Source organism: Octodon degus, unplaced genomic scaffold (assembly GCF_000260255.1).
Source record: "Octodon degus isolate 3935 unplaced genomic scaffold, OctDeg1.0 scaffold00008, whole genome shotgun sequence".
Classification (NCBI taxonomy): Eukaryota; Metazoa; Chordata; class Mammalia; order Rodentia; family Octodontidae; genus Octodon; species Octodon degus.
The window spans coordinates 6,896,868-6,916,929 of NW_004524584.1; the positions used below are offsets into that span (position 1 = coordinate 6,896,868).

Consider the following 20,062-nt stretch of genomic DNA (forward strand, 5'->3'; position numbering starts at 1 on the left):
CTTAGCACTCATTGAGGCTCACTGCAAGGAAGCTGTACAGGTGCGTTTGTTTTCCTTATTTAGTACAGGGTCTTGCTACACAGTTCAGACTTGTAGAAATCTTCCTGTCTTGGCCTCCCCAGTGCTGGGATTACAGGCATGCACCACCATGCCTGGTTTCGGTGGCCAGCATGGCACGGCCAGTGTTCTGGGGCCAACGCAGCATGTGGTGCTGGGATCGAACCTGGGTACTTATGCTTGTCAGCCAGGCTCTTAGACTGCTGAGCTATCGCCTCAGCCCTCGGATGTTTCATTATCAACTGTGAAGACGCTGCATGGCTTCTCAGTGCTTGTACACCTGACCAAGTGCTCACACACATCTAGGAAAAGCTGTGCTTCTTGGGAACCCATGTTTCAATATTGCACATACTGTTAACATTTAATAGTGTTTTTTCTTCTGCTTTTGTCCCTAACAAGCCCAGAGGTAATTTTCCTGCCTGCCCCTAGCAACTGGGTTGGATAACTTATTTGTGAATCAGTGTTTTCAGGCATCATTTCCCTTTACTTCCATTGTTTCTTCTGGTGTTTTTCAAAACTTTATTTTTGTAGCCCTCAGGAGCTCAGGCCCTTGTGCTTACTGGGCAAATGAACTATATCTTTGGTCCTGTTTGTTTCTTCTTGGTGCATTTTTGTACTTTACTTCAAGCTGTTTTAGAATAAGCCAACAAAACCCCTGTCATTGTGCATTCCCATACCATTCACGAGCACTGTCACATTCAACTACATCCTCAGACATGTGGCTTACAGTTATTTTTCTCACTTTTTACCTAAGTACAGAAAACAAAATTGTCCAAACAGAAAACGAACTTACGAGGGGCCAGTGGGTCATAATAAAATTTTGATTTTTTTTTTTTTTTCTTCTGAGTGTAAGTAGAAGCCTGGAAGGGTTTCAAGAGAGGTACCAGTGACAGTTTGATTTTCCTAAAGGCCAGCTTTGGAGGCTGTGCTGGACATATTGATGTTGGGTGTTGGACTAATACCAGGTAGGAGGCAGGTATTAGATTCTCGCCAGAATCTAGGTGAGAATTTGCAATAGTTTAGAAAGATGGGGTAGTGGAGAAGAAAAATGACTGGATCTGAGACAGATGTGGAGACAGGATTGACAGGACCTCCCAATGGGCTGGATAGAGGTAGGAGTAAGGAAGAAATTGTAAGGGTAGCTCCTAGGAGCTGGCAAAGATGGGACTATATTCTGAGGTGAATCAAGTTCTTTGGAAAAGGTTAAGTTATACAGTGCTAATCAGAGATTCAAGTGAAGGTCTTTAATAAGCATCTTGGTAGGTGAGAGACCAGCTCTACAGAGCTGTGGCTTTCAGGGTCACAGGTCTGTGGACCACAGTAAGAGCTTGATAACAATGGAGGGGCCAGGGAGATGGCTCAGTAGGATAAGCGCTTGACTGGCAAATGCAAAGATCTGAGTTCAATCCCCGGTTCTGCCAAAAAAAGAGGAAAATTCTACAGTATGCTGACTAGAAAACCCTAAGATGCCACTGCCACATATACAGGGAAGGCCTATGAAGCAGTGACATGGAATAGCCAGGAAGACAAGACAATGAACACCAGATACCAGAACAGCTGAGAACTGATTCTCTAAGACTGATTGATTAGGTCACAAATGAAAGAGAGCAGGTCAGTAGCTTCCTGGGAGTGAGGGAAGAAAATGGGAGGGGAAAAAACTGGAGAGTCATTGTACATAGCACTTTCAAGAAACAGGGATGAAAGGGAGCCAATACATGGAGTACTAGACAGAAAGGCATACAGTATTGTGGTTTGTTTTCAAAGGACAAAGAAGTATCTGTGTTGCTGTTAAAGAGTACTAGAGGGGGATGTCAGAACCATGCCTTGGGCTGGCAAGGACACTGCAGTACTTGTCCCTTCTTGTGGTTAGTGCACATTCCAACTTGCTGTGCAGGATCCAACTCCTATGGGCCACAGCTACTAGTACCCTCCAGGGTACAAGCCTAGCCCTGCTCTCCTCCCTCTTCACAACCTCTCTGGCTGTCCTTATCTCTCCCCTGGCTTCAATGCCTCCTGGGTTTAACATGCAGATCCCTGTACAGGTCCTGCAGATGCTGAGTATTTTCAAGCGTGTCCAGCGGACCGCCACACACAGCAAAGCCAGTCCCTGCCTCAGTGCCAGCCTCTCCTCTACTTGAAGCTGGAGCAAGAGGTCATCGCCATGGTCCTTCCCTACCCTAGAAACCCAGGTTTAATACACCTGTAGCAAAACCAGCATACTGACCCACGTCAGTGTGACCCTAGAAACCTTGCCTCTACTACACACTGCCCTGAAGGGAGAAGCCTACAGCTACTTATTTTTAAGAATACCATACCATACAATCTCTATTTTGGTAAGTACACAATCATTCACATTTATGTCAATAAAAGAACGTTTTACTTCATGATAATAACTATCCATACTACAAGTATGTAAAGAGGTTTATTCTCACAAGTTATTGCTGGAAGAAGTCCTTCAAAAACCACTGCAGTGAAAATGTCGAAGAAAAGTACCAATTCTTCAGATTTTTTCACCACTGTTTAGTATGCATTATCCTTATAACTTTGTATGTCCATGTTTTAAAAGAGCTGCTCCTTCAGATGACGCTAACTCTGCGGTGTTCCCTTCCCAGGCTGTGATTCCGTAAGCAGTTACATCAGGGCTGTGAATTGTCTCACTGTCTTTTCACTCTCCCTTTTTAGTTCTTCAATATGGGCATCCAGGCGCTCTAGAATATGATGAGACCTCAGTTCCTCCTCTTCCAGAAATCTGGCAGCTATCGAACCCAGGGGAGACACGGGCACGGAGTACTAGGCGAGAGACAAATTGTGGCATGTGTAAGTCAGTAGAACTTTAGATCCTGAAGATTAACTATTCATGATATTTTCTAACTAGTAATATTAAAAGGTAATTTCTCCCCAAAGACATATTTGTTTTCATCTTAATGACAAGAATAAAGGAGTGAAGAAATCCTGAAAAAAGTAACATACATTTCTCTTTCTGACTTAAATTATATCAATGTGAAGTACGAAATCAATAGAATAAATTATTAGCTGTTGGTCTGAAGGTATCTCAATTTAGAATTATATGCCATGCTACTGCACAGAAGAGAATATAATTAATGCATATTATTTCAAATTTATTTTTTTTTAATTTTACTTTAAAATATGTTACCTTCACTTTTAAGTACTGAAAATCTACCAATAATTGATGCCACTTAAAATCAATCCCCTAAAATTCTAGTTCACAGTCTTTTATTTGAAACTCTTGGTTCCAGTGGTGTTTCAGAATTCACACTGCAGATAACTTAGGAAATGTGCTACACGCAGGCCATCGTCACATTAGTGAACAGATGCCTCACCCACAGGAAACACACACAACAGATGGGCAAATGCATATCTCTTCACCTAGACTAGAACCCCAAATCCTAGAAACAGCTCAGCCTGGGAGATTCCATACTCTATTCTACACCAGAGAGATGAGATTCAAAGGTGCTGAACGGCTCCCTCAAGGCCCCCCTACCAAGTTGGTGACTCCATTGCTTTGCTGCCCTGTGTGTCCACACCTGAGTACGGACATGCCATGATGAAGCTCGGGAACAGTCACATCTACAGTTAACACAATCCCTGGATAGTGAGAATCTGCTATATTAACTTGGTAATCAGAGTTACATCCCATAAGCAGATATATTAGTGTTTCTGAAGTGAAATGGATGGAGCCTCTCATCCAAAAAAGAAAACCACATCAGTTCAAGTCAGGGAAGATTTTAGTATCAAAAATTTTTGTTGAGAACTTGGGGAAAAAAGTTTTCAGAGTTTTCTGGATTTCAGAATTATATATACATTAAATGAGGACTTTAAAACTAAAAGAAAACTTTTCCTTGGACTAGTTGGCACACTAAAATGTAAAGCTACTGAACTTTCACAAACACAGACCTGACCACAGTTGGTCACAGAACCAGCCGGCACAGGCTCCTTCAGATGCTCTGCGCCCGCCACGGGTACCACTCCACCCTCCCACTGCTTCTAGCACAGAAGAGGCCCTCTCTGAAAAAGGTGCGAGGAGCTGCTATTTGAATTACGGCTAAAGACAAATGGATACCTGCAACTTATGCGACATTTGGGAACCAGGGTATGTTCTGGAAAAGTCTTGGCTAACTGTGTCCTTATAAGCCACACTGTGAGAATAATAAGGGCATTTATGATAAAGAGCCAATAATAAAAATACTCTCTTTATCCTTCCAATAACTCAGAGAGCTCAGTGAGTGAAGCATCAGACTTTTAATCTGTGGGTCCAGGGTTCAAGTTCCTGTTCAGTCACTTAGTTATCACAATCACTAAGGGAATCAATACAGAAATTCGTCAAAAAACTAAAAATAGAAATTTCATTTGACCCAGCTATTCCCTTCTAAATCTTCCCCAAACAGGAAGATATCAGGGGGCCGGGGAGATGGCTCAGTAGAATAAGCGCTTCCCTGGAAAGCACAAGGGCCTGAGTTCAATCCCTGGTTCCACCAAAAAAAAAAAAAAAAAAGGAAGCTATCAGATTACAGCAATATATGCACACTCATGTTTATAAAAGCACAATTCACAACAACCAGATCTTGTAAGCCATTTATATGCCCATCAGCAGAGGAATGGAGAAAGAAAATGTGGCAGACACACAGAACGGAGGACTATTCAGCCAAGGAGGAGAATAAATTTGAGTCATCTGTAATAAAATGGGCGCACCTTGGAACTATAATGCTAATGAAATAAATCAGATACAGGTTAAACATCACACTGTTTCTATTATATGAGAAATTCAATAATAAAGAACTTTTTAAAACTTTATTTGGTACAGGGTGCTGCTACACAGTTCAGGCTTGTAGTGATCCTCCTGTCTCAGCCTCCCCAGTATTGGGATTACAGGTGTGCACCATCACACCCAGTTTCAGTGGCCAGCACAGCCTGCCCAGATTCCGGGGCACAGCATGCAATACCAGGGATCAAACTTGGGTCCTTGCAGTTGCCAGGCAAGTGCTTAGACTGCTGAGCTATCTCTCTAGCCCAACATACAAATAATTTAAAGAGCAAAATAAAAGACAGATTAAAGGAAACAGAGAAGTAGATCTTCTAGAGATGGAATGGGGATCTAGGGATGAGGGAGAAGGGAGGGAATAAAGGGAATGGGAAGTGAAAAGGAGTAAGATGCGTTATGTACATGTGCCAAGTCTCCACAATGAGTGTATTCACTGTCACAAACATGTACTAATAAAAAAATAAAACTAATAAGCTAGAAAGATGAGAAAGTTTCCATACCAAAGATACAAACTCCTCTTGGTCATTTGCACCATCAGACATACTGTCAGAAAAATTGGCATCATTTATGTCAAGCAGTGAAGGCAAAGAATGAGTGTGACCCAGAAAGTAGGAAGGCAAAGAGATGGTAGAGCTGCATGAGCTGAGGCGAGGACTCAGGGGGCTGCAGACCCTGGCCACGGGGCCTGTGCCGTCCGGCGCTCGTCCTCTCGGAGAGTGCAGACCTGTTGTGCAGTGCTCAGTCTGTATCCCATCATGTCTGTGCTGGCCATGGGTTGGCCTGAATAGCAGGTTAGAAAACAAGACAAATGAAAAACTGCAATGACTTCTCTCTTTCCAACAGAAATCTAGGGTGCTAAGCATACACAATGAGGCTAAGCTGTAAGGCTTTATACATTCTAAAATGGAAACCCCCACTCAGACCAGGTGATCTTTTACTTACGTGGATTCCAAAAATCCAGTCCCCACTGCCAGGCCCTGTCCTCACGCACCATATCGGGGGGACAAGTAACTACCAGAGAAACCTAGAGTGGCCGCAGCTAGGGTGGGGGCGCCATGTACATGAGCAGGCAGGAGTGGGGTGAGGCTGTCAGCAGGGCTTTTGGCAGGAAGACGGAGAAGCCATATACTATGAACTGCAGCCAGGCGGCTTTCACCAAATGCCACGGGAATGGCCTGCAATGCAGTAACCAAAAGTACAGTGGAGGACTTTTATAAAAGCCAAGTTTTCCATCAAATACAGTCTTATATTGCCAATACAGGTCTAGGACAGGCGTTGAGAAGGTGGGAGGCAGCATGAAAGGGCACAGTAGAATCAAGATGTTCTAGTACCTGCAAGCCGAGTGCAGACTACTAATGCTCTAATGAAAGTGTTATGCGATCTCCTCTACATCTGTAAGTCTGACTGTAGCTCTCCTTGTATACAACATACTTCAGAACTAAACTGAGCCCTTTGATGATGACTTAATTTTTCTAAGTCCTAAGTTACTATCTAAAAAGTGAGAATTAATTGCAAAAAATACATATTCAGAAGAAACTTTACTTAAGCTCTGTATTCTTGAACTCAGTTGTTCTGCTGAGTGCAGGTTTAAAGACACTGTCTTTTTTTTTGCACGTCTGTGTAGCGATCTCCAGCTGAGATTTGGTATCCATTAAATCTTTCTGTAGTTGCTGATTTTCAGACAATAATTTATTTAATGTCTCAATATAATTCTCCTGGAGTTCTGCTAGTGAAATTTCTTTTGCCTAATAAAAAAGAATACTAGAGTCACTTAATTTGTACAACAATACTTGTCATGTGATATTTCTGGCTGAAAAATTCCATTTGCTTCAGTTACTACTAATCAACCTATGGCTTTACTGTAACTAGAAAAAGTGAAGATCTTTGCCTTCAGTCCTCTTGAAACTACCAGGGATGAAGGATTCTGCTTCGTAAGTGTAAATGGGAAGGCCAGGGGTGGCAGCACAGAGCTGTAATGGAGCACTCAGGATGCTGAGACAAGAAGATCGCTGGGAGTCGGAAGCCCACCTGGGCTACATGGTGAGTTCAAGGCCAGCCTGAACTGTGGAGCGACACCCTATTTAAAAAGGAGGAGTGGGGCTGGCAAGTAAGAGGTACAGTGGGCTTCCTGGTGTGCCCACAATATCCCAGTAGCTTGAGGGACAGAACCAGCAGGGAGGAAATGTGCAAGGATCAGAAGCAGGGAGAAGAAACCAGCATCCACAGACCTTCTGCAAGGGAAAGGCTTAAGAGCCCCAGAACACCCACGGGGAAAAACAAGAGGCCTAGCTAAGGGAAGAAACTTAATTCTATCAAGCAATTCTGGTTCTGAAAGAAAAAGAATTCTGTCTGGCAGTGACAACTTTTAAATAAATTCTCTCAAACACATTTATATAATTTTAGCATCTACTCTTGTATCTGAAATAGAATTCAAATTTATAATGAGATTTACCATCCCAATCTGCTCTTAGCTCTGTGATGATTAATTTTATTTTTCTTTATACAGGAACTTTTACCCTAATACACATATTTTAATTAGCAAATGTATGATCTTTAGAGTATGCTAGTTAGCCTGGTCTTTTCTAAAAAAAAGAAAAACTTTCTGAAAGTAAGCTGATCAAGAGTTATCTGACAGATGAAAAGCTTTTTTTTTCTTTTTTCTTTTTCTTTCTTTCTTTCTTTTTTTTTTTTTGTGTGGTACTGGGAATTGAACTCAGGACCTTGCGCTTGCCAGGCAAGCACTTACTCTATTGAGCTATCTCCCTAGCCCTTTGACAGATGAAACTAACAGAAACATAAACTTTAAACTGTCTCTGTGCTAGTGAAGACAGTGAGTTATAAAATCTTTCAAAAAGTTGACAATGCCAAATAAAATCTCTGAAGAAAATTTACAGGACATAACAGCTAAACTACAAACAACTGTCAAATTTTAAAATGTAAGTATTTTATTAGAACTGCTGTTTCCATTAAAGTAATTAATGAAAATAGGCATTTTTAACCCAAATATTTAACCAAATACTATTTTTTGCAAAAATAATTCTGCCTTCCAAGGTGGTAAAATGCAAAGGGGCACATTCTCATAATTATTTCTAAAAATATGTTCAATGTGTTCACACTGCATGTAACTTTGAAAGCAGAGTGAGCTTAAATTGCTGACAGAATTTTCACCAGCCAGTTTGACGTCAGATACCATTAAAAATACTTTATTTTAAAAAGATACTACTTGTCTTTCCAGGTAACTGTCAAAATTTTTCAAGTATAACTCTGTTAACAATAATTACAGATAAGTGAATATGAGAGATAATATAAAAACTGAGCAGCAAGAATGGGCTTGTTCAAGGAAAGAAGGGTATTAACAGAGGTTTCAGAGAAATTTGCTGAACAGAGTCTCCAGCCATAATCTCGCTTAGAGCGCCTGTGAGGTCTCAACCCTTACATATGAACAGTAAGCACTGAATGCATTAAGTCTCTTAATCAAATACGGCCAAATCCTGAGTCCTCTGGGTACTCCATAAGTGAAAATCAGAAAGCTTCCTGGATGCTTCATCTGCCGTGAGCAGGGGCACACAGCAGTCTGCTGTCCAACCACCCCACACCCATCTACTCGGACCCATTTGCCCCTTCATCCGTCCGATCTGCTCCCTTACACAGCTACCTTACCCCTTGAAAATTTCTATCTATTATTTCCTCCCATACTTTTCCATTTATGTGTGCTTGTGCTTTTTAAAACAATCTTTTCACTGAACTATTACAGGGATTTGGGGAGAAAACAAGACTAGATAAACATCTGCTATCTTAAAGGACAGCATAATATCTCATTGTACAGACATTCAAACTAGCCATTTAAACAAACACCTAGTTTATCTCCAAACTTTAACTATGCCACCAAATACACAGCTCCTCTAGGAAAAGTCTTTGGAAATGCAAACTAATAGGAACACTGAAGAACAATTCAGCAATGACTCAAAATCAGAAATGTCCCTGATCTAAGAGTTTAATTAAGGGCTATATCTATTTAGAAGATTGGTATGTATTGCTAAATGTCCTTCTGAAAGGTCTTATCAATGTATTTGCTCCTTAACATGACATAAGAGAGCCTGTTTCCCTACATCTTTGCTAACATGGTTATGTAATAAGTTTTAAACGTCATCATCAAATGAACTTCTAAGAGTATTTTTTATTCTTGATTATTAGGGAGGTCTAATAGCTTTCCTTGTTCACTTGATATTTATAGTACTTCTATGAATTACTTATTTTACCTCTTTTTCTACTGAATTATCTTTTTCTTATTACCTCCGTAGTAAAATCCTATATATTGTTAGTTTACAGTAACCTTTATCTGTTTACAGATTATTTTCTCTCTCTAGTGATCTTTTTATGGGGCCTATTGCCATCCAGAGGTTTACAGTTTTATGTTGTAAAATCCCTTATGGTTTTATGGTACTTACAGAATCTGCTTATGTGAAAGATTGCTAAAATAGGCCCCCCTTTTTTTGTTAAAATAAAGTATTGTTCTAGCCTTTTACACTTTCTTCTATCTCACCATCTGTAACTATGAGATGAGAAGCAAATAGGAAACAATGTGCAATCATACATATTTTGAGAGACATAATACTCTCCAGAAGCACAGAAAAAAGAATTTCTACAATCTCTGGATCCTTGACTGGTATTAAGAAAGGATGAGTCAGGGGCCACGGAGATGGCTCAGTGGAATAAGCGCTTCCCTGGCAAGCGCAAGGGCCTGAGTTCAATCCCTGGTTCCACAAAAAAAAAGAAAAGTTGAGTCAGGCCACATGTATTCTACTGAAAATGCTAAGTCTTAAAACAGTTAAGTATAACACTGCTTATACCTCACTCTTAGCTGTCACTTTCTAGCTTGTATTGTAACTTATGTGCATTTTATTCTCCCTACAAAATAATTCTAGTGTCTTGAAGAAGAATCTTTTTATTCATCTTTGTGTTCATTATAACATGAACTAAAATGTTTTGACATAAAAGACTATAAAATATTGACTAAATTAACTGTAACTTTAAAAGTAAATGAAACTAAGTTATTTAAAAGATGATATAATACAGATACTGGAATGAAATTATAATATACCAATAATAAAACCAGCATGTAACATTTATTGCAAACTAAGTATCAGTACTACAAAAAGTTCTTTATATATACTTTCCTACTAAGTATACAGGCATTTTATCATGAAAATAACATTAAATAAAACGTGCCTATGGCCAAGGAGACAGCTCAGTGGCTTAAGTACCTGCCTGGCAAGTACAAGGTCCTGAATTCAATCACCAGTAACAATAACAAAAACAAAAAACAAAACAAAACCTTCCTACTGATGGAACAGAAAATTACTTTTTGCTTACTTTTATCCTTGTTTTGATTTCACTTTACTTGACTAAATTTTTGCTGGGCCTGGTGGTGCATGCCTGTAATCCCAGCACTCATGAGGGTAAGGGAGGAGGATCACCATGAGCTGAAGGTCTGCCTGGACTACACAGTAAATTCAAGGCCAGCCTGAACTACACAATGAAACCCTGTTGAAGGAAAGAGGGAAAAAGGGAAGGAGGGAGGGAGGGAGGGAGGGAGGAACAGACAGAGAGGGAGAGAGAAGATCTCTCATCTTTATAATAGCAATATTTGCAACATGCGTTTTAAGGGCTTTCTGAATAGAACAACTTAAATTTCTATGTATGTACCTCATGTAAACCCAATTCCAATTTCATCACCATTTCAGAAAGATGACGATTTTCTAATTTGAGTGATTCCAACTGATTCAAAATTTCCTGAGAAAGGAAAAGTAAAAACAAACAAAAATAATAAATAAAAATCAAGAGCATTTTACAAATTTTTTCCACCATAGCTTCCATTAGGCTGTTATACTCTTCATTCATACACATACATACACACAACACAAAAGCACACACTTTCTAAAAGAATGTACTCACGGTGCTATCAGGTGATGTAACACGCATGTGAGTAAACATTAATGCACAGCGATGAACCAGGCAGGACAGAAGCAGCCACACGCCCACTTGATGGCCAACCCCAAGCCACCCTCCCGCGTTAGCTTCCTCCACCAGGCAGAACTGCACTTGTTTCCCAGAACAGCTTATGGCCAGTGTTTACTCTCCTCAGCTGCTTCACCTCCTATTTGGAAAGACATCTCTGACATCCTTTGGCTTCGTTCTTCCTCAGTAAAAGCGACCTGGTTAACTCCCTTATTGCTACTTTTATTTTAAGGTCTATTCCAATAGTTTTTTTACCCTAAGTGAAAAGTATACTAAATTTGCTGTTTACTCTGTGCCTTTCCATAACAACTGCTCGGTTTCTAGGGGGTTTCAAAAGCCAGCCTTAGGCAAGGACTCCTACAGGTAAATGCCTAACCTTGATTATAACCTTGCACTCCAAGCCTTCGGTGCCACTGACTAGTAGGTTACTATCATGTAAGAGAGTCTAGCCTTTATTTCAAACCAAATGTGCCAAATTAATGTCCCCTCTCCCAGCTTCTCTATGTGTACCTTTCATACAAATTCATCATTCTCACCCGAACTTCCTATCTTTTGTTTCATTACAAAGCATTCCTTTCTACTCCACTGCCTAACTTTAAATCCTGAGTGACACTTTCCTTAACTCTATCTACCTCATGCTCCCAGTCTAATCAAACACAAAACTCAATTTTACCAGCCAAGTATCTGCAGCACTCATCCGTATCTCGCTCACTGCAAAGAGCTTCTACAGCAGCCTCTGAGCTCATTCTATGTGAGGCATAGCTCACATTCTAAGCTCACTCTGAGCTCGCTCTGCCTCTGCTCATTCTGTGTGTGGCCATAGCTATTCTCTACTGACCTCAGAACCACACTAACACTCGTTCTCCCACAGCTGACAGGGCCCTCTGAGATCTACCCCCTGCTCTCCAGCCTTATTACTTGCATTCACCCCAAGTGTACACCAGTTTCAACCACAGCCAGCAACTCACACTCTCTCCAAGACTCTGGTATGTACTTATCCCCTGCCTGACACGCTGCTCCTCCCCATCACCCACTTATCCCGTCAGCGTTGTTGCTTCCAGAAATCACAGCGTCCAGGAGCCTTGGAGTCCAGCGATCTAGATCTAAGCTCCCTGGGTGTTCTCCTAGTGCCACACACACACACACACACACACACACACACACACACGACAGAGCCACCCATTTGTCTGTATCCATCTCACCTCCCCACCAAGCAGCATTAGACTACTTGCTGTCAAGCCCCCAACCCAAAGCAGCTGTAATGAAAATTTGCTGAACTAAACATTACAGAAACTCTATCTTTACTAAATTCAATCTTCAAAAATAAGCATCCAATAAAGTTTTCTTTAAGGCTTTACCTTATGCTCCATTGCTTTTTCTTCTGCCTTTTGCATCTCTGCTTTGAGCTGCTTTTCCATGTCTGAGGAAGAACATTTGGCAGAAGCAATAGTGATATCTCGCTGATGTAACTCCCGAGTCAGCTGGGAAATTTCCATCTTCATACCTTCTAGTGCAGAGCTGTAAGTCTGTTCAGCTTGTAAAATCTGTTCTTTCAACTACAAAGAAGCAGGCAGGAAAACATCAAAGAGGAAGTATTGACATAGAAAAAAATATTGATAGTTAATAAAACAATGTTTACCTTACTTCAAGACATAAAATTTTTCCTAGATTAAAGGAGCTAGAGTAAATCTGCATAAAATTAGCAATTTAGCAAGTGGCCCACCTGTGTTGAAGGAGGTTATACTCAAACATTTATTAGCTCTCAAGAGAAAAAGAGGTGAGCTGAAGATCAGTTTCAAAGAGTGCACACACATCAGAGTGCAGCACCTGTGACCTTCCTTTTTTTAGCAGCAAATCTGAAAATTCTGCTCAGGGTTTTCTGGTCTACAGAATATAATAGATAATAAACAGACAAGAGTAAAGGCCTGGGCTATAGCTCTATCATGGGGCACTTGGCTGACAGGAATGAAGACCTAGGTTAAGTACCACTGTATCACAAAAAACTGACAGGTCAGGACAGGATAGGGAAGAGGAAGGGAAGGAAAAAGGAAAGGATGGGAGGAAAGGAAAAGGCAGGGAGGGAAGGGAAAGAAAGACAAGAGAAAGAAACTCTAATCTTAAAGTAAAAAAAAATAATAATAATCTTGAAGAAGAAATACAAATATACAAGTCAACAGATTAAACAGCCAAGCTTGTTCACATAGAGATAAATAATTCTGCATAGCTCAATAGGCACTGCACTGAGGACATTAACCACCTCACTGCGCAAAAGGAAGTATATTTTATATCCATGTTTAGCTTATAAGAAAATATTAAATGACAACTCATATAATTATATCTTTTTACAAGAAAAAAACTATAAATGGTTTGGAATCTTTTTCAGTTAAAACTTGTGAAAAATACAGTTTCAGAATTCAAAGTAGGCAGGCTTCAATGATCTTGAAAATAACGATAGGGCATCCCTAAGGATACTGAAAAAGCAGGCCCTTTTCCTAAGCACGGTGCATGTGCTTTCCCACTCCTGGGTATCAAGTGTTCTTTGCGCTACATTTTTCTCTCAGGAAAATGACCCCTACCATTTCCCAACCCACGCCTCAGTCTATAATACATCCGACTGGGTGCTCCCCCACATGCAGGTGTCTACCTTCTTAATCTCTGCCCTGTACTCATTGTTATGTCCTTCCATCTTCTTCAGTTCTTCATATTTTTCCATTAGCTCTTGGCTCAGCTGTTTACATGTTGCGCTCACAGATTCCAAGCTGTACGCCAAAAATATCACATATTTAAAATAAAATGAAACCCCTGAACTTGGTAATCAGATTATCTAATTTACCCTCTTGATGTCCAAGATACATCCTATAATATCTTAAACACCATTTCCGACCCCAAATTAAAACTCATTTCCAATCTTCTTATCATGAGAGGGAGCTAAGTGCAGCTCAAACCTTTGAAAATACTTTTGACTTTTATATTTATCTATAGTCTTTCCTTCTGCTTAAAATTAAACTGATTACAAAACTCTAAAGATAACAGCAACACAGCTAATTTTTACTTGCTAGTTATACTACAGAAAGTTATCATACAGCTGCCATCATAATCTTAGTCTTTGTTATATCTGATTATGCAATTCCATCCTATAAACAGAATAACTTTTAAAGTGCTTTCACTCACCACCCTTACTCAATAATCAAGCCCCCATCAGACGTAAGAACAATATAACATATCAACACTTGATGGAAAATAACTGTTCCATGTTTTGCCTAAGATGTTTGATATTCAGACAGACAGTGAGGTTAAGCTCAACTGCCTAGGTTGTAGGACAATAACAATAAGCTTCTCTTCTGGAAGGTTAACAAATTAAGTATGCAGATCAAAAATTACAGAAAAAGAAGGTCTGCAAGGACAGCCAACATTTTGGCCCTAGCCTTTCAAGGTCAATGAAGACTCAGGACATAGGAGAACCTGTACTGTAACATCATGTAACTCAGTTGTGTCCCAAATTTCCTGATCAAGGAGATTAAGGGGCCAGAGAGGAAGGTGATCAATGATGTAGAGTGTGCCTAAGGAGAGTCACATGGAGAGAAAACATTCTCTCAGGCTTTCAAAGAGAGCAAATCGATCAAGCAATGGCCGTGACTCATCCACATGGCTGACACTGACAAAGGATCTATAAACTGCAGTACAGGGTTTCAAGAGAAATACTGAGGGGATCTGACTGACCTTGGCAGATACAAAAGCTACATTTCTTGTTATATAGGTCTTGCTTTACCTCGTTTCTTAACCATCCAGCAGAAAAGCATAAAAACGAGGTATAAAAAGTAAAGCCGTATTAATATGCTGAGATGTAAAAGGCTCAAGTCAACAACTTCTGACACTGCCAGTCTTACAGAAAATCCACTACTATCATGGACTACTGGACTATATTGGAATATTTTGCTGAACTCACACACCTTTATCTGAATGACAACAAAATACCATTTTCTAAAAAACTAAACAAAAAAAGGGGATACAAACGAACAACCATTTTGTATCTGTATATTCAAAATAGGATAGATATGCAGCTACATTTTCTTAATTCAATGAATAGGAAGATTTGTTCTAACAGTATTTGTGGACATGATATCATGTCTGCATCTTGTACAATGTATAACCACTAAGACAACAATATGCAATGTATTAATTATTGAAACTGTCCTACTAATCGGTTTTGAAACTGTCTCATTGCTATTTGTTTCTCAATAAAATTATTTTTAAAAAAGAAAAATCAACTATATGGGAAAAAAAAGACATAAGAACCACAAAGGCACCAAACCTCTCTCACCTCACAGCCCATTTCCACTAAGATAGTCTTTTTGCTACTAGTTGACAGTTTGTCTCCCATGTGCCATCTGCTATGCCTGCCTTCTCTTCATTATGTCACCACCTTGACCACAAAGCACTCCTTTCTCCTCCCACCTGGCACTGAGTCAACACCCTCTCAAGACCTGATCTCAAGAATCAGATCAGAATTTACCTGACAAATCTTTCTTCTCATTGAATTAAGAGAAAGTAGTTGTATATCTATCCTAACTACTCTGCATATACAGATACTAATAGTGTTTGGACAGGATATCATGTCTGCATCTTGTACTATGAATAACCACTAAGAAGACAACAACATGCAATGTATTAATTATTAAAACTGTCCTATTAATCGGTTTTGAAACTGTCTCATTGCTATTTGTTTCTCAATAAAATAATAGTTTTTAAAAAAAGTAATTTACCTGACAAAACCATGCAGCCCTCACTCTCCTAACCACCTTAAATACCATTACTTCCAGTTCTTATGGCTAAAATGTAAAAACTGTTTTAAATTTCTCCCAGCTCCCTTACTATGTATATTTTCTCTCTCAAAGTACAGATTCTACGATTACAATAAAACAATGTCTTTTCTTATTGCCCCTGAAATTTAAGTTTTCATCCCCTTAATCTCTAGAGCACATGACTCTAGACAATTCCATAAATGCTTCTTAATACTCAACTGGGTTATGATTTCCCCAACATACCACACTTATCACATATGCTATCTCTCAAAAATATTATCTTTGCAATGCAACAGCATAAAAACCACTGATTAAATCCCCCACTTCCTTCTTTAGGGACTATTTTGTTCAAAAAAAACAAAAATTGTTTCAAACAATGTCTTAATAAAAAAATAATAAAGCAACTACTTTTTCTACTTCTTTTTTGAGAGAAACCTATTTAAGCCATTGTTTTATTATTGAACACTGGTTTTTACATCCATTTACTCCAATTTTACTTAGTTCTAAAAATCTAAAATGTTCATTTATTTAGTACTTAGTATATAACTATAACATGCCCAACACTGAGACTGAGAGAAGAAAACTTACAACCATCTTTCCTAACTATAGATGGTAAGATCAGGGCTCAAAGATGCTCAGGAATCCAAGGTAATGCTAAAGCTCAGCAACCAAACAAAGGGTTCAGAACCCCATGGCAGAACAGCAAGATATATGAACATTTGAAGATTACTGAACACCTAATCAATAAAAAAATCTATGATAAATTATAAATTTTATGACCAATATCATAAATACTAAGCTTTATTTATTCAATCTAAAGCATTCATAATTGTAACAAAGAACACACTATGTTTTGAGAAAATGTGTGGCACATATGCTTAACAGGCAAAAATTTTTAGAAAATATTTAGTGATTTCCAGAAACAGAAATAAAAGTACAAGCAACAACAGAAGTATTACTTAAAGATAACCTAGCTAGGCATAATGGGGCACACTTGTAATCTCTGGGAGGCTGAAGCAGAAAGACTGCAAGTTTGAGTGCAGCCTGCACAACTCAGTGACTTAACAAGACCATGTTTCAAAATAAAAAACAAAGGGTTGCAGATGTAGCTCAGTGCAAAGGCCTTGGGTTTAATTCTCCAGTATGTATCACTACAAAAGGATGAAATGAGTGAGGTAGGATAGCATATACCTATAGTCTCAACTATTTGGGAAGCTCAAGTGGAAGATTACTTGAACTCACAAGTAATGTAAATTGAGACCCATGTAGGCAACATGGCAAGACCAGTCTCAAAAAGAAAAAGAAGGGCCGGGGAGATGGCTCAATGGAATAAGCGCTTCCCTGGCAAGCGCAAGGGCCTGAGTTCAATCCCTGGTTCCGTAAAAAAAAAAAAAAATCAAGAAGAAAAAGAAAACAAAAAGTATAAATGGCAATTTTTTATTGTTCTGTGTTTGCACAAAAAGCTAACAGTTTGTGCACTTTTCATCTTTTACATACAAAAAATTTTTGTACAAAGGATCAAAATTCATATGTATAAAACAAAATGTCAAACTCTTCCCAGTCAAAAAGTCTAGACATATGACAAATAGAATTTCCTAAGTACTACAGTGCTACGAGCTGGCTGCATTAGAGTATGGTATAGGTTACGGTTCAATTAACATCCAAGGAAGTCTCAACAACACTGCACACAGAAAGGAGCGGCAGCAGCACATGTAAACTGTGACCTTTCTAAGAACAGTGTCAGCAAGGAGGTAGAAGGAAGCCCAAACGAGGGAGTTCTAAACAACAACAATAAAAAGGCCGAGCATGGTGGTGCATATCTATAATCCCAGCTCTCAAGAGACTGGGACATGAGTATCACCATAAATTCAAGGCCAGCTGGGGCTACACAGTGAAACCTTGTCTCAAAAACAAAACAGAACAAAACAAGCAAACAAAAATAGAGAAAAGGTGAAGGAGAGAAAGTGAGTACAAACAACTCCTTTAAAGAATTTGATTTGCAAGTAAAGTAGAGAAATGTGGAAATACCGGGAGGGAGATACAGGATTGAAGGAACATTTTGAATTTTTTCCAAAAGCACATTTTATATCACTGGAAACAATTCAGCAAAGAGGCAGAACTTTGTGACGTAGAAGATGAAAGAAAGACTGCAGAACAGGATGGAAAGGGTGTGTAAGCCTCAGCAGACGGGCACCCACCATTTGCACGAACAGATTTATGGGCACAGATGCAGGCAGACTGGCAGAGTTAGTAACAGAGAGATTAGGAGGTTCTTTTTTAATTGTTTTTCTCAAAGAAGAAAGATCATTTGTGGATGCTAGAAAAAGATTATTTTTCGGAAGACTGTCGGTTTACTTTATCAATGCAATGACCAAAACTTCATAGTAATTAGAGGTTTTGCAATGCATATATAATTATCTACCTGCCTTCTAGACGAGTCACCTCTGCTTGCAGGAGTTCTTCACTTGTATGGGTAAAATCCAACTGGGAAAGCACACTGCCCAAGTCGCCCTGCCCTTGAGAGGCGAGCCTCCTCTCAGCCTGAGAGTCTTCCAGTGGTCTGTAAAACGACACAAAATGATTAGCATAGGACATTCATACTGAAAGCAAAAGCAATGAGTAGGCAAGCTATTTCCCAATCCAACTGTTTAGAGTAAGCTCTCTGGTACTCTATTTTCTCTCCTACTTTACTGAAAGAATTGGGAGAGTAGAGTCAAGACTCTTCCTTTAAAAATTCAGTGGCAATTTATTCCTTCCTTATCTGGGATTTGGCATTTTTTCTAAGGGAAAAGGCAAATCAATTTGTGACAATACCTTGTGCCACAGAAACAAATTTCAAGTGCGTTCTGACGAGAATAAAAGTGCGCCAGATATAAATTAAGCGAAAGGAGTGTAGCTCACACTTAATTTTCTACCACAAACCTCTCGTTTCATTAACTGATACATAAAAATTAGTTTTACCCAGGTGTGGTGGCACACACCTATAATCCCAACACTCAGGAGGCTGGGTAAGAAGACCACTGCAAGTTTCAGACCAGTCTGGGCTACAAAGCTCAACGCTAGCCTGACCTGCATGTTGAGACCTTATCTCAAAAAGACAAAAAGAGGGGCCTGGGAGATGGCTCAGTGGAATAAGCGCTTCCCCGGCAAGCGCAAGGGCCTGAGTTCAATCCCTGGTTCCACAAAAAAAAAAAAAAGACAAAAAGAAAGAAAGAAATTAATTTAATGTTATGAGTGTTTTTAAAAGGGCTAGTTCAATAGACGGCTGTTCGTGACGATGAGCAGCACTAACCTACTCTTCTTTGGAAGAGAGGCTTTTCAGGAGTTATGGCCACAATTCCCTTCACATCACTAGCTTCACCAACAGGATAATCTAAGTAATTCCTAACTTTCTAAATATCACAATCTTTGTTAGAAACCCAAAATAAAAGGGAAAAAAATTACCATGCAAAACTTTTTACTATATAAAAATCTAACACACAGGGGCCAGGGAGACGGCTCAGTGGAATAAGCGCTTCCCTGGCAAGCACAAGGGGCTGAGTCAATCCCGGGTTCCACAAAAAAAAAAAAAAAAAAAAAAAATAGTGTGTGAGTATGGCCTCAGTGGTTCAGGAAATCTAGCTGTGCACTCCCAGAAACACACACACACACACACACACAACAAAAAAAAAAAAAAAAAAAAAAAAAAAATCTAACACACAAATTAAAATGGAGCAAGAAAACCCAGAGTAAAATGAAACACAAAATTGTGACTATGCAATATTAAAACTGCTACTTGATGCTAAACCAAGTGGGTAAGATAAATAACATCTAAGATAAAACACACCTTATAGCATCTCCTAGTTGCTGGGTGTTGGTTCCCTTTGCCTGTAACTTCTTTCGCATCTTTGCCTCACGGATGAAATTTTCATGAGACTGAAGATTTGCCTTCAATTCTCTTTTTTCTTCCTGCAGAGTCTGCAAAATACTCAGAAAAAAAGTCAGATATTATTAAAATTGTCCTTCAGTTTTCTATTCTTCCAGCATAGCCTGCAAAATACTGAGAAAAAGTCAGAGTATTACAGGTTTTCTACCTCATAAAAAAGGGAGCCAGGGATTCCGACTATAAGTTATATGATAGGCACAATATTAATACAGCTATCAATACCTGAACTATCAGCTACAGAATAGAGAAGAAACTATAGATTTTTGGAACCTAGTTTCAGGTTAAGTATCTTCTCTTAAAACACACATTTTTATAATTCCAGTAATTTTAAAACATACCTCCTAATTCACAATATCTTGTATACTTTGAATCTTATTTACTTGTTCAGATTCTCACTCTAGTGAGAAAATATGATGTTTACATATATGGGTTGAATTTATTTCACTTATGATTGTGGTCTCAAGTTGCATCCATTCACCT

At 39.2% G+C, this 20,062-nt stretch overlaps 1 protein-coding gene across 1 annotated transcript in view; it reads right to left on the minus strand.

Moving 5' to 3' along the window:
• Nucleotides 1-2,374: 2,374 nt before the first annotated feature.
• Nucleotides 2,375-20,062, minus strand: part of Cep63 (centrosomal protein 63) — a 69,579-nt gene continuing 51,891 nt past the window's right edge. Inside the window, exons 8-13 of the mRNA XM_023704399.1 lie at nucleotides 19,484-19,614; nucleotides 18,080-18,217; nucleotides 13,500-13,614; nucleotides 12,214-12,411; nucleotides 10,544-10,630; nucleotides 2,375-2,847 (exon numbers count right to left, since the gene is read on the minus strand). Coding sequence (XP_023560167.1) covers nucleotides 2,689-2,847; nucleotides 10,544-10,630; nucleotides 12,214-12,411; nucleotides 13,500-13,614; nucleotides 18,080-18,217; nucleotides 19,484-19,614 — 828 coding nt within the window. The 3' untranslated portion in view covers nucleotides 2,375-2,688. The remainder of the gene's footprint in view (nucleotides 2,848-10,543; nucleotides 10,631-12,213; nucleotides 12,412-13,499; nucleotides 13,615-18,079; nucleotides 18,218-19,483; nucleotides 19,615-20,062) is intronic.